The 14,446-nt window shown below is 47.4% G+C and overlaps 1 protein-coding gene and 1 pseudogene across 3 annotated transcripts in view; one reads left to right on the top strand and one right to left on the bottom strand.

Annotated features, from left to right (window-relative positions):
* Positions 1–7,138: 7,138 nt before the first annotated feature.
* Positions 7,139–12,532, bottom strand: LOC118607763 (annotated as a pseudogene).
* A 70-nt stretch (positions 12,533–12,602) lies between these two features.
* GAB3 (GRB2 associated binding protein 3) overlaps positions 12,603–14,446 on the top strand; it is a 63,921-nt gene continuing 62,077 nt past the window's right edge. For all 3 annotated transcript variants that reach the window (XM_016133457.2, XM_016133456.2, XM_016133459.2), the window contains exon 1: positions 12,603–12,674. In XM_016133457.2, the coding sequence (XP_015988943.2) occupies positions 12,603–12,674 (72 nt within the window). The remainder of the gene's footprint in view (positions 12,675–14,446) is intronic.

Below are 14,446 nucleotides of genomic sequence, written 5' to 3'. Positions count from 1 at the left end.
TGCGTGCCGCGTCGCGGGGCGGGGCCACGATAAGGAGGCCGAGCCCGAAGCGCGAGCGAGCCACCTGCGCAATCGCATTGGCTGATTCAGCCACGGAGGGATGGAGTGAGTGCGCGTGCGCATGCACGTGCGCATATGCTTTGGGCCGGACATGCCCTCCCCGCCCCTCGCCTTTGCCCCGCCCCCAGGCTGGGGGCGCATGCGCAGTCCGCCCTGATAGCCCATAGTCTGTGGGCGTGGCCCTGGCTGCTGTTCGCTTACCCTCCTTGGTTTAAGCCGGGCTTGGGGACCTGCGCGCCTGGGAACCTGGGCACCTGGGCACCCGGGCACCCGGCTTAGTAGTGTGTTGGAAGTAGCTCATTGCTACTCTCACCGACCCTTTAAGGTTGGTGTCAGGTCAGTCCCGATTGAAAAATTAAGACGTTAAGGCACAGAGATGCTGAAAGCCCTTTGCTGCTTGCAATTCCCATCCAGCTAGAGCAGCGCTGGCCAATAGGAATAGAGTGCGAGCCACCTGTGTACTTTTAAATTTTTCAGCAGACTCGAAGGGGAAAAAGTCAAAAGAAAAAGGTGAAATTTATTTTAATTACAAATTTTATTTCACCCAGTGATCCGAAATGTCATTTCAACATATAAGCAATATACAACATTATGAATAGGTTATTTTGCTTTTTTTTCTACCAAGTCTCTCGGGTGTGTGTTTTACCTTTACAGCACGTCTCCATTTTAACTTCATGACCGGGGTCTATGTCAATTGCTCAACAGTCACTTGCTCAACAGTCACAGGTCGCTAATGGCTGCAAAAGTGGACAGCCGGGAAGTAGCGCTCCTGGTTCAAGCAAGCTCTCTTCCCTTCTGTCTTTGGTGCGCCTCTCGCTTTTCTGTCTCTCAAGCGGGGATTCTTAACCTAGACTGTGTGGACTTGATTGATCCCCAGTTATTTAAACCTTTATTGCGGCTGTACATGGAATATTTTGCCATTGTCTTTCCTAATGAGTCGCTGCTGACAAAAGAGGCTAGCTGTTGCTTTTTTTTTTCCATTCTTCCTCCGCCATCCAAAGAATAGAAAATTTCCCATTTTATTTTACTGTGGCTTAAAGAAATACATGAACCTGAAACGAATAAAAAAAATACATTGGAAATTTTTATAAAATAAACAGACAATTGTTTTTTCTTCACGTAACTTTTAGTCTATTGAGAATTTATTCTGGTGTATGCCAAGGTAGTAATGATGATCTAGCTTGACTTTTTATAGATAACCAAAGTCCTCAGTGTCAACTAACCCAAGTTCATTACTTCTGCCACTGTTTTATAACACTTCACTGGTATATGCTTGGCTGAGTAAGTTTGAGGTTCTCCTCAGTGATGGTTCTCCTATGGGCTTCATCTTTCTCCAACACTCATTAGATCTGTTAGCAAAGCCTGTCAGCTTTGCTTTCAAAAAGAGATGCAGAATCTGATGGGTTTTCGCCACCCTCACTGCTGTCACTGTAGTCCAGCCATCTTTACGGCTCTCCTAGATTTTTTCAGTGGTTTCCTGCAGTTCCCTCTGCTTCTTCTCTTTCCAACTATAGTGTCTTCTCAGCTCAGCATCTGGAAAGAGCCATTGAACTGGGAGTCATGCCATGTCTCTCCTCTGCTCAAAGTCCTTCCATGGCTTCCCTTCTGTAGTAGGGTGAAGAGTGGTCCCCCCAAAAAATACATCCTATCTTCTGGACCCTATGAATATGATCTTATTTGGAGAAAGGGTCTTTGTGGGTGTAATTAAGTTAAGTGTCTTGAGATGAAATTGTCCTAGATTACCCAAGTGGACCTCAAATCCAATGACAAGTGTCCTTAGAGGAGAAGGGAAAAGATACACAGACAGAAGAGGTGAAGACTATGTGAAGATGGAGAAAGAGATGAAGTGGTTTCAGACTTCTAGCTTCCAGAACTATGAGAAAATAAGTTTCTGTTGTTTAAAGCCCTCCAGTTAGGGGTAAGTTGTTATGGTAACCCTAGGAAACTAATACAGCACACTGCATCTCGGCTTTTCAGGACTACTCCAGGCACAATCTTCCTCTTTCCTTAAATGTACCTTATTTACTGTCTGTCTCATCACTAGACTATTAGTCTTGTGAAACTGGGAAAAGTTTGTCTATTTCGTTCACTGCTATATACCCAGCTCCTAGAAGATGCTCAGTAAGTATTTGTTGAATGAATCTCTTTCTTCCGAACCCAGAAATCCCATGGACTTTCCCTTAGCAGCAGAAGCAGATCCTCCGCCTCTGTCTGATGAGGCTGAGCCTGCCTTTATTGGAGATCTTCTAATGAATTCACCTGGTCATTTACTGAACAAGGGGATGCCAATTCTCATGTCCTACTCCTTCCATCCCTCATCAGCTCCAATCCCAACTCTCAGGGAGGTGGGAGTGTTGGAATGAAGTTGTCATGTGCAACCCGCTGGCACACCTCTTACCTACATCCCCTGAGAGGGCTCAAAGGACATTCCTTTTGCCAAAACACTTATACTTTGGTAAAGGTTCTGGAAAACTAGTCTGGGAAAGGAAGCAAGAAGTGTTGCCATGGAAACAGACTCGCGCTCTCAGTGGGAATGATGATGAGATCCTGGAGCAGCAGAGGCCAAGTGCTAGCACTCATAGAAACAGGATGAGTATCGTGATAGGCAGCAGGACTGTTAGCTGAAACCGGGATGGTTTCTCCCCACAGATCTTTGGTGGTGGCCAATTGGTCGCGGTGTTCTGTTAATAGGCCACCTGTAGTAGACCATGATCTGTATAACTCCAACAATCAACAACAAAAACTCTAGGTCTGGTGAACGGCAGCCTGCCTTAAATCACAACAGAAAATCATGGTCCCGCTTCTAATTTCCAGATCCAATCAATCCACAGGCTCTGAGCTCTCAAGTCAAGGTACTTCCAGGTACACTTAACACTACAAGTGCATATTGTATTTTAAACTTTCCTTTACTTTCCCCTGGTGGTCCCCTGGTCAGAAATGGAATCAGTCCCTTGCATTCCCTGTGGACCCCCCTGTGCCTCGTTCCCCAGTTCTCCATTGCATAGTTGGGATAAACACAATCACAAATGGAAAAATTCCCACAGGGGCTTCCTGACTCAAGGACTGAGGACAATTACGGCAAAAAAAAGTTAAAAGAAACCCCCCAGGGCACTGTCTCTTAAATTCTATGGCACATTATCATAATTAAGTCCCCAGGGACTGACTTGATCCTTTCATTCTCCCCCAAGACATCACGCTGGTCTGTTAAATTGGCACCATGCTGACTGGGCCTGATGCTTAGGAAGTAGCAAATATTTCACCACAGGATGAGAGATAAGCCCCAGGAAAATTCAGGGGCTCAGTCCCTCCTGGAGTTTCTGGGCATCCAGTGGGCTGAGGCATGTTGAGATGGTTCTTCCAAAAAGAGAAAACAACTTGCTATATTTGAACCTACTGCCACTAAGAAAGAGGCACAGTGCTTTGGTGGGCCTCTCTCTGGAGGTGACATACTCCATTAGGATGCTAAAGAGTCTTTTCCATGTCTTGACAAGAGAATCACAGCTTGGGCCTCTGGAGTTGGGATAAAAATGAAGCTAAGACCTACACACACACACACACACACATACATCAATTTGCTGGGAGGAAAAGTTCCTGCCTTGCTTTAGTTCCTGAATGAAAATGAATGACTGTGCAATATAAGTGATCTTAAGACCTGAGCTGCACATTGGAGATTTGGCATTGTTGACCAACCAAGCCATAAAGTCAGGCGTGAGCAGCAGCAGCAGTCCACCGCAATGGCTTAGCACTCCACGTATCATGGCGCAGCTGCTGGGGAAAATAGTCTGCCAGTTCCTCGGAAGGTTAAACAGAGTTTCCATGTGACTCAATGATTCCACACTTAAGTGTATAACCCCAAAGGCTTTGAAACAGGGACTCGAACACAAGGTCCGGGACATGTACGGGGATACTCACAGCACCATTCTTCACGGAAGCCAAAAGGTAGAAACAACCCAAATGTCTGCCTACAGTTGAATGGAGAAACAAAGTGTGGTCTATCTGTACTACATAATGTTATGGAACATGATGGAATATTATTCAGCCAAGAAAAGGAATGAAGTACTGATGCTTGCTACAACATGTAAGAATTTTGAAAACATCATGCTAAATTAACTAAGCTGGACACACAGGGACAAATATTATATGATTCCATTCATATGAAATCATCCCAAAACTTGGTGTCATTAAACAACCATTTTATTATGCTGACAGATTTCAATTGTGCTGAGAATTCAGCTGGAATGCTGGGTTTCTCTGGGTTGGAAGTACCTTCCACACGTGACCTCTCCTTGTGGCTTGGATTTCCTTACAGCATAGCAAGCAGCCTCAGTGTAGTCACTCTACTTGGTGGCTCGAAGTACCAAAAGCAAGTGTTGGGGTGAATAAGGCATGAAACTGCATAACCTTTTGTGACTTGGCCTCAGAAATCTCATAGTGTCATTTCTGCTGTACCGTATGGTTGAAGTAGTCACAAGCCTACCCAGGTTCAAGGGCTGGGGCATCAACGCCACCTTCTCAATGAGAGAAGCGTCAAAGAACTTTGGAGCTATGGTTTAAAACTGCCACATCCACCAAGCCCCAACCAACTGCTGTGCAGGCCAAACCGGGGAAATATATGGGAATGCGATAGGAATTTCCTTCCCTGCATCTCTCAAGTTTGTGATGATGGAGCCATTCTGCTATTATTTTTTTAAATTTCGGCCATTCTGATATGTATGTAGTGGTATCTCACTGTGATTTTAATATGCATCGCCCTAATGGCTAGTGATATTAAACATTTTTCCATATGCTTATTTGCTATTTCTGTACCCTCTTCAGTGAAACTGTCACCACTGGGGCTGATCAGAGTTTGGTGTCACCCAACGGTAGGGGGGGAGGGAGAGGGATAATGACTGCAGATGAGTAGTTGGCATTTTTCCTTTCTTCCTCAAATGACACAGTGAAGAAGCACAGATCATTGAGATGCAATAGTTTTATTAGATGTATATTTTATCTTTTTTTGACATTTTTTAAAATTTTATTTATTTTTTATGGTGACATTGGTTAACGAAATCCAATAAGTTTCAGCTGTACGCTTTAACAGTAAGGCATATATATTTTTATACTGTGTTCACTTCCCATAGTTAGATTTCTTTGTGTCGCCACATATTTGACCTCCTTTACTCCGTCTACCTCCCCGCTTCCTCCCTATTCCTTTGTTACCCCTTGTCATTCATGTCTGACTAGCTACCTAACAAAATGTCTCTTCATATATTTTATCTATTTTCTAATTAGATTATCAATGTTTGTTTTTTTACTATTAAGTTTTGAGAATTCTTTATGTATTCTCGATATGAGTCCTTTGGCAGATATGTGCTTTGCAAACATTTTTCTCCCAGTCTGTAGCTTGTCTTTCTACACTTCTAACAAGGTATTTTGTAGACTAAGAATTTTAATTTTGATGAAGTCAAATTTATAGTTTTTCTGTTCCTTTATGGCTGTACTTTTGATATCTTAAGAATTTGTCACCAGGTCCTAGGTTTCAAATATTTTCTCCTAGGTTGTCTTCTAAAAGTTTTATAGTTTTACATTTTACACATAAATATATGATCCATTTTGAGTTACAATTTGTGTATAAGGTATGAGGTTTTGGTTAAACATTTTGGGGGTTTTGTTTTGTTTTTGCCTATGAATGTCCAATTGCTGCAGCATCATTTGTTGAAAAGACCGTCCTTCCACTGAATTGTTTTGGTACCTTTGTCAAAAACCAGTTTGGCAAATTGATGTGAGTCTACGGTTGGGTTCTCTATCCCATCTCATTTATCTATGCTTCTATTCTTCTACCGCTGCCATACAGTCTTGACAACTGTAGCCATATAATAAGTCTTGAAATTGTGTAAAGGGACTTGTTTGTTGATCTTGTATTCTGAAGCTTGTAAAATATACTTATTAGTTATGAGAATTTTTATCTGTAGATTCCTTGGGATTTTCTATGAAGACAATCATATCATCTGTAAATTGAGACAGTTTTATTCCTTCCTCCCTAATCTGTGTGCCTTTTGTTTATTTTTTCTTTTTCTTCTCTCTCTCTCTCTCTCTCTCTCTCTCTCTCTCTCTCTCTCTCTCTCTGCCTTTGCCTTATTGAACTGGCTAGAACTTCCCATGTTATGCTGAATAAGAGTGGTAAGTGTGGATATCCTTGCCTTGTTCCCAATCTTTTTTTTTTTTTGAATCAAAAGGAACATTTATTAGAAAAGGGATAACACTCCACAGACAGAGTGTAGTCTCCTCTTGGAGGCAGAAGTGAGAGGGACAGTGAGAGAGACAGTGAGAAAGACAGAGTAAAGGGACTGAGAGGGACCCCTTGTTCCCAATGTTAAGGGGCAAGTGTCCTGTTTTTCACCATTAAGTATGTTACTTCTACGTCTTCTGCAGATGTTCTTTAAGAAGTTGAGGAAGTTCTGCCTCTGTTCCTAGTTTTATGACAGTTTTTGTCATGAACTGGTGTTGGTTTTTGTCAAATGCCTGTTCCGCATCAATTGATGCAATTATGTGACTTTTCTTCTTTTGCTTGTTAATGTGGTGGATTGCATGGGTTGATTTCCTTATACTGAATGAGCCTTGCAGCTCCGGGGTGAACCCCACCAGGTCATAGTGGTATGTATACACACACACACACACACACACACACACACACACACATAATGCATTTACGATTTTTACTTACTAGTATTCTAAGGATTTTTATGTCTACATTCATGAGGCATATTGGTCTGTAGTTTTCTTTATTTATTTTACTTTTTCTGATTTTGGTATCAGAGTAATACTGTCATAGAAAGAGTTGAGAAGTGTTTGATTTCTACTCATGACAACAATATCATGCTAATTTTTTTCTCATTAAACTTTGTGGTAATGAGCCTCAAAATGTTGTGACAAAAAAAAATTCTGTGACAGATCTTCACTCAAGTTGTTTCCATTAAAAAGTACTGATTTTAAAAACTAATAACTTAAAACTGCCACAAAAAGAAAACCAAGTGATCCACAAAACATTCTCCTTTGCTTCTGAAGGTTTTACAATGCATTCCAATCATTAATTGGTCTTTTACATGTAAATGGGCCATTGAGATGGTCCTGAGACCTTTCTTCCACCACTTAGCAAGTCAGGGCTGGCAGGAATTAGGAGCACTGTTCGTTTAGTCTTCTGGGCTTTCTGGGCAGACTTGGTGACATTGCCAGCCTCAGCTGCCTTCCTGTCCACTGCTTTGAGGACACCCACAGTGACTGTCTGTCTCGTGTCACAGACAGCAAAACGTGTCAGAGGAGGAGTTGCGTGTGTGTATACAGAGAAGCTCTCAGCACACATGCGCTTGCCAGGAACCACACCAACGAAGGCAGCATCACCCAGTTTCAAAAAACTTCAGGCCATCTTCCAGCTTTTTCCCAGAACGATGATCGAGCTTCTGCAGCTCAGCCAATTTGCAAGAGACGTGAGCCCGTGCGACAGTCCAGCACAGGTGTGCATCTGGCACTGATTGGGCCTGAGTGCTTCAGGATAATCCCCTGAGCCTGAAGCCAGCTGCTTCCATTGGTGGGCCATTTTTGCTGTCGCCAGCCACATCGCCAGAATGAACATCTTTGACAGACACATTCCTGACACTGAAGCCCACACTGTCCCCAGGATGAGCTTCACTCAGAGCTTTACGGTGCATTCCGACAGGTGGGTTCAGCTGTAACGTGGACCGGAGGAAAGGCAGCTGCCACGCCAGGCTGGAGAGCAGCATTCTCCCAGCGGCCCACAGGGACAGTGCCAGTGCCACCAATTTTGCAGCCATCCTGGAGGGGCAGGCACGAGGGCGTGCCAGTCACATGAGTTGGCACAGGATGCGATCCAGAGCTTCCAGCAGCCTGGTCCACTGGCACTGCCATCTTGACGGGTGACTTTCCACCCCTTGAGCCAAGGCATGTTAGCACTTGGCCCCAGCACGTTGTCACCATTCCGACCAGAAATTGGCATGGATGCTGCTGTCAGGGTTGCAGCTAGTGTCCTCGCTGTAGCTGCCGTCTTCCTTAACGACGTCCTCGTGTTTCTTCTGGCTGTAGCGCGACTCGGTGGCATCCATTTTGACACCAACAGTTCATTGTTTCGTGCCCCGCGTGTACGCCAAGGGCAGCTCACCGGACCGCCTGCTCCTGGAGCCGCCGCTTCCAAGCTGGCAGTGACAGCGACAGTCAGGACAGTGCACTCGGCTCGAGATGGGCCTGCAATGGCGTTGTTGGTCAAGTCTCTGTGTCCGGGGGCACCAGTGATGGTCACATAGTACTTGCTGGTCTCGCATTTCCACAGGGGGACATCGGTGGCGAGATCGGGCTCACGTTCAGCCTTCGGTTTGTCCACAACCCCGCAGTACTCCAAGGAGCCCTTGCCCATCCCAGCAGCCCCCATCTCAGCAGCCCCCCATCTCAGCAGCCCCCCATCTCAGCAGCCCCCATCTCAGCAGCCCCCAATCTCAGCAGCCCCCCATCTCAGCAGCCCCCATCTCAGCAGCCCCCCATCTCAGCAGCCCCCCATCTCAGCAGCCCCCCATCTCAGCAGCCCCCCATCTCAGCAGCCCCCATCTCAGCAGCCCCCCATCTCAGCAGCCCCCCATCTCAGCAGCCCCTTGCTGATCTCAGCAGCCCCCCATCTCAGCAGCCCCCATCTCAAACAGCCCCCCATCTCAGCAGCCCCCATCTCAAACAGCCCCCCATCTCAGCAGCCCCCATCTCAAACAGCCCCCCATCTCAGCAGCCCCCATCTCAAACAGCCCCCCATCTCAGCAGCCCCCCACCTCAGCAGCCCCCCACCTCAGCAGCCCCTCCCCATCTCAGCAGCCCCCCATCTCAGCAGCCCCCTGCTCACATTTTCCAATGGTTCTTTTGCCCACCCCACCCCGCTGGGAGATCAGATGGCCATTAGCAGTGGATTTGCCCAAATCTACGTGTCCCATGATGACAAACTTGATACAAGTCTTTTCTTTTCCATTTTGGCTTAGGTTTAGGGGTGGTCTTCACGACACCTGTGTTCTGGTGGCAAATCCATTGTGAAAAAGCCATACTATTTTAAATAGGACAATAATGGATATGATGTGAGGATTTTTTCATGAGACATGAAAAAGACTGTCATTGTTAATGATAAAGTAAGATTTTACATTTCGGAGGGAAATTGGGTTGATTTTACTCTCAGAGAAGCACTTTGTAGATGTTCATATAGGAAAAAAGAGTTTTTCTCTCTGAAATTGTCCCATGGCAATCCAGGCCTTTCATTCACAGGCTTCATGGATTGTTAGAGCAAAGGCGGGTGGGAGGTGGGGAATCCAGGAAGGCACAGCCCACCCCCCTCATTATTGGCCTTTCACACCCCTGTAGAGCTATCTCCCCATGTCTGTCCCTAATCCGGGATTTGGAGAGGCGTTTTCTTTTCAAATTCTCTCTCTTTTCACAGAGAGTAAATCAGATGCATGGCCACTGTGTCCATCATAACATAATTGAAATAGAAACTCTTTCATAATAGTGGACATTTATTTTCACAAATCTTTCTAGTTTTAAGATTGACAGTGCTTAATGAACTGCCATGCTAAACTTATTTTAAATAAATAATAAATGGGGAAGCCACAACATAAATCCCCGTGCCGAGAAAAACCACTCGATATTTAACGTATCTCATCTTCCCCAGGCTGGAGTGCAAAAAAGCTGGGAAGGGGCTTGATGAAGGGAAAATGAAAATTATGATATCAAGAGGTCATCTGTCCCTAGAAACTTAGAAGGAATGACAGTGGGGAAGTTACTTGGGTTCATCTGGAAGGGAGAACAGCACAGCCTGAAAGATGCAGAAATAATTACTCATATCACATCCTTATTTAACCTACCTGGTTAGCCTGGTGATGAATAGTGGGTAATTGTGAAATTAATCAAGTTCTGGCTTGACCCGAAGCTGCTATTCCAGATGCTGCTGGTTTCCTAGAGCAAATCAACACAGTCCCTGGCACTTTAGTAAGCGCTATTGTCTGACAAATGCTCTTTTCTCTATCTCAATCAGCAGAGACTATCAGAAGCGGCTTGCTTTTATCTAGCGGGAATAGAAGTCTGAATGTAGTGCCTCAGGGCTCTGTCTCTCCTCGGGCTGGCTGTTCCCATCTAGAGTGAATGGAACTTGATTGTTGTGACAATTATAGTGAACATCATGTTGGTCCATTACACCAAAGACATTATTCTTACTGGACCTGGTGATCAAGAAGTAGCACAGATGCTTTATTAAAACACGTGTATGCCAGTATGTGGGAGATAAAACCCACGAAAAGTCAAAAGCCTGACCCTCAACGATATTTCGAGGTGGTCTGGACCATGTGGGGCATTCAATGAGTGGGTACCACTCACTACTCAAAAAGGGGTATGGCATTTGGTGGGGCTATTCAGATTCTGTAGGCAACACATACTACATTTAATTGTGTCACTCCAATGCAGTCAGTGAGCGATCCGTAAGGTTGCCTGTTTTCAGGGAGCCCCAGGCTCTGCAGCGGGTCCAGGATACTTGACCTCTATCACACAGATCCCACATGCATAGAGCCTTTGACACACTGGGAGGCAACGCACAGTCTCTGCCAAGTCCCAAGAGGACAAACATCCAGTGGACCCCTAAAGTCTTGAAGCAAATCATGCCTTCTGCCACAAAAGAAGTATTTTTCCTTTTGATCAATAGCTTCTGGCTTCCTCCTGGGCTGTGATAATGTCTGACTATAGGGCAGCAAGGAACAGTGTAACTGTTCATGGTAATTTGGGCGCTAACTGCCCATGGTAATTTGGGTGCTAACTGATCATCTGCCGGTGGAATATTCGACACCAGACTCAAGCAGGTCTGGAAGGTACAGCCAATTTGCTTGAACAGGTGGCTCACATCTCTGTGGCCCCTACTGCTGCATGACACCCTTTCCTTTGACTCACACCTGTCACATCATAGGGAGTGTTCTCTGTAACTAGGTCTGTCGGTCAAGATCTCAGAAGGAAGCAAATGTAGACTCAATGGCTTGAGCTGAGGAGAGTAGAACGAGGTGATTTTTTTCAACGGAGGTGAAAGCAAGCCTAAGAGAATTTCAATCATGAGTGGCGAGGCTCCCAGAGACTGGCATCAGTCAATATGATCACAGCCACTGTTATGTATCCAACCTGCCCACAGCAGAGACCAACACTGAGTCCCCAGTAAGATAGCATTGCCTGGGGATGGGGGTGGGGGACCAGCCAGCCACCTGATGGCGGACTGATGAAACCAGAACACTTGTATCTGGAAGGGGCAGGAATTTATCCTCACTTGAATAGGCACTTATTGTAAGCGACGTTTCTGAGAGCATTCTCACCCATAGACTTACTGCCTCTTATTCCCTTTCACAGTATCTCACACAAGAGTGCTCTGGCCAAGGAAATCTCTTAAGACAAAAGACGTGTCAGCGTGCTCACGCTGAGGGGCTGCGCGAATCCTGCCGTGTACCCCATCGCCCTGAAATCCCTCTCTGACGGGATGGCGAGATGGCGGGTCTATTGAAGACTCGGTTGCTGCATTAGTTGGGTGAAAATACACTGAAAGGTGGAGGTTCTGTCTTTGCAGGATGAGGTGCATATTTTGAACTAGTGGCCATTGCATGGTGCTGTTTCTCCAAAGCCAGAATCCATGGGCGCAGGAATTAAGAGGTGGAAGTGGAAGGGATTTTTCTCAATTTCACACCTCATAATCCCCTTAAGGTGTTTCTTCCCATCTCCATCGCGTCGAGATTTGCTGGTCCCCAACGCAGGACTTCTTCCACCAGAGTCACGATATTGGTTCCCTCAGATTGCAAGTCGAGATTGCCACGCGGCCACGTAGGGGTTTTTATGCCATGGGAACAATAACTGATGGAACTTTTGGTCTGCCTCGAGGAGTTTTTTTAAGTAGCTTTTTCATTTGAATCTCTTAGGCAGGGAAGGGGGGAGGGTCAAAGGTTCTTTCGGAGTCGAGTCTTTTGTATCTTAACGGTCAGCTTAAAATCAATATCCCCGCCAACAATCGAGTGCATTGGGAACTCAAAGAGGTGTTAATGCTTTTCTTCCTGCCGAACCAAACGCAGGGCAGGTGCGAGTCAGGTTTCGCCTGTGGGAGCCCCGAGGCCCTGGGGCCAGCCCTTTTGACGTGACCGCTCAGAGATAGGGGTGCGGGCAACCGACAGGGGCCAGTTTCGTGCTGCGCTCTCGCTCGCATTAGGTCGCGGGACTCCTCCGTGCGTTCTCTCGTGGCCCGGGTGACCGGCCACTCCGCTGGGTGCTTGCTCGAAGGGGCTTCCCCGGGCTTTGCCGCCTGCTTTCCCTGCAGTCTCGCGCTGCGGGCGGTGGCGTCCGTCCCCTCCCGGGGGGCCGCGGCGGCCGGAGGCGGGGGTCGCGGCGGCAGCTCGGGGCGGCGCTGGGCGGGCGGGCGCTGGGCCCGCCCCGTCGGCATCCCTGGCCCGACTTCCTCCTGCCGCGAGCGGCCGACCCAGCTGGAGGAAGCGGCGGCGGCAGCGGCCACGATGAGCGCGGGCGACACCGTGTGCACCGGCTGGCTCGTCAAGTCGCCCCCCGAGAGGAAACTGCAGCGCTACGTGAGTAGGGGCGCCGCGCGCCCACCCTTGCGTCCTCGGGTCCCCGCCCGCGGGGTGGCTGCCAGGAGCCCAGGGGCTCAGGGCGCCCCAAACGCAGCCGCTCCCAGCTCCCGGGGCTGCAGGCAAGGCCAATCGACCGAAAGCGAAATCGCACGTCGAGCCAGTGTCGCCGCGGAGCCCAGCAGCGGGCAGGGGCCCGGCGGCCCCATCCCGCAGCTGACCCTAGCGGAGGAAGGCCGGTTGGGGCTGAAGCCCGGGCGCCGGTGTCGCTGCAGGAGCGGCGAGGGGGACATCTCCAGAGAGCGCCCTGTCCCTGTCTCTGGCGAGGGGTGGCCCCGAGTCCCATTGCCCAGCGAGGGAGACGGGGCAGGGGGTAGAGAGAGACACGGCGGGACGGGGCCTGCAGTCCCCCTTGGACCGTTAAGGAGCGCTCGCTCTCGTAGCTGCCATCGGACACTGCTATCCGGAACCTTCCACGGAGTGTAACTCTTTTCTCATGCTGTCTCTTCTCAGCTTTTTTCTTTATGCTGACACCTCGCTTTTTTTTCTAGTACCAGCAGGAACCATGGACTTTTGCTGGTTTGAAATGAGGGACACTCGGAAGAGCCCATCTTCCTCTACATTCCATTACCGTTCTCGGTGCTCTGCCCACAGCTCAATCGTTCATTATCTCCATCGGCGCCCTCAGTTTAAGATCTTAAAAAACATTCCGCTTCCAGACTTGATTGCTGCTGAGTGTTCTTCATCCATTACAAAGAACCACTTCAGCCCTCAGGGACTTGCATATAAATAGATATTAAGGCTTCTTGCTTTTTTTAGGCTGGGAGTAGCTTGATGGATCCATCTTGTTCTTAATTCGCAATTTCTCTGCAACTCCCGAGCAGGGTGCTAGCGACAAACACGCTCGTGTGTGCTCTGCTCTCCAGCAGCCCACCCACAAACCTCTTGTGTATGGCACGCTCCCAAACTGATGTCCGCCTTTCAGCCAAATTTCGCCACTGTTTTTGTTCCCACATTTATGAGACACATACTGTGTGGAAGCGAAGGAGGTGGGATCATAAGAAAACTTTAGGCATCTATGGATACTTCCAGAATGTGTGGGAGCCTTTCCTGACCGTGCAACCGCTCGGGCCCCTTTCCCCACTGACCTTAGACAGCCAGTGTCACTCTTTTAGGAGTCCTTGGGAAGTTTTTTTTTGTTTATTCTGCTGAGCCACATTTTACGAGAATGTTCTATTTAGCATGTAGATGTCACAGATCTGTACATACTGGGATTTTTCACCAGTGTGCCCCTTTATTCTCCCTGAGTCCCCAAGTCTATGGATGCAAGGTCCACTATTTCTCAGCCTCCGAGTCACCCAGCTGTTTCCCTAGCAAACACTTAAGCTGATTTGAAGACGCATTCCTACTCAAGGTAGGCAGAGGAACACCTGCCTATCCCCGTGACCCTCGTGGGCAGGTGAGGGTTTGTCAGTGGTATTTATTTACAAGGCCAGCTCAGGTGGGCTTCCTCATTACCCTTTTGGAATGTGGGACATTTTAAAGGCTCAGTAGATATTTTCAGAGCGGCACTCACTCTCCAGTAGATGATTCAGGAAGGAAGCTGGCGAATCTGGAGGGCAAAGTTTATAGAAGTTTTTTTTTTCCCCTGTCTTGCTTGTTTTGTATCTTGTCTTCACCTGTCTGGCTTAGGAAAGTTTATTAGGATTTCATCAACTTTGGGAAGGCACGAGTGTGTATACCTAGAATCACATGTGCTTCATTATTTCTGG

The sequence above is a fragment of the Rousettus aegyptiacus genome, unplaced genomic scaffold (genome assembly GCF_014176215.1).
Source record: "Rousettus aegyptiacus isolate mRouAeg1 unplaced genomic scaffold, mRouAeg1.p scaffold_m13_p_9, whole genome shotgun sequence".
In the NCBI taxonomy this organism is placed as follows: Eukaryota; Metazoa; Chordata; class Mammalia; order Chiroptera; family Pteropodidae; genus Rousettus; species Rousettus aegyptiacus.
The sequence above is the reverse complement of the archived record's forward strand: the minus strand, read 5'-3'. Positions and strand labels throughout refer to the sequence as shown.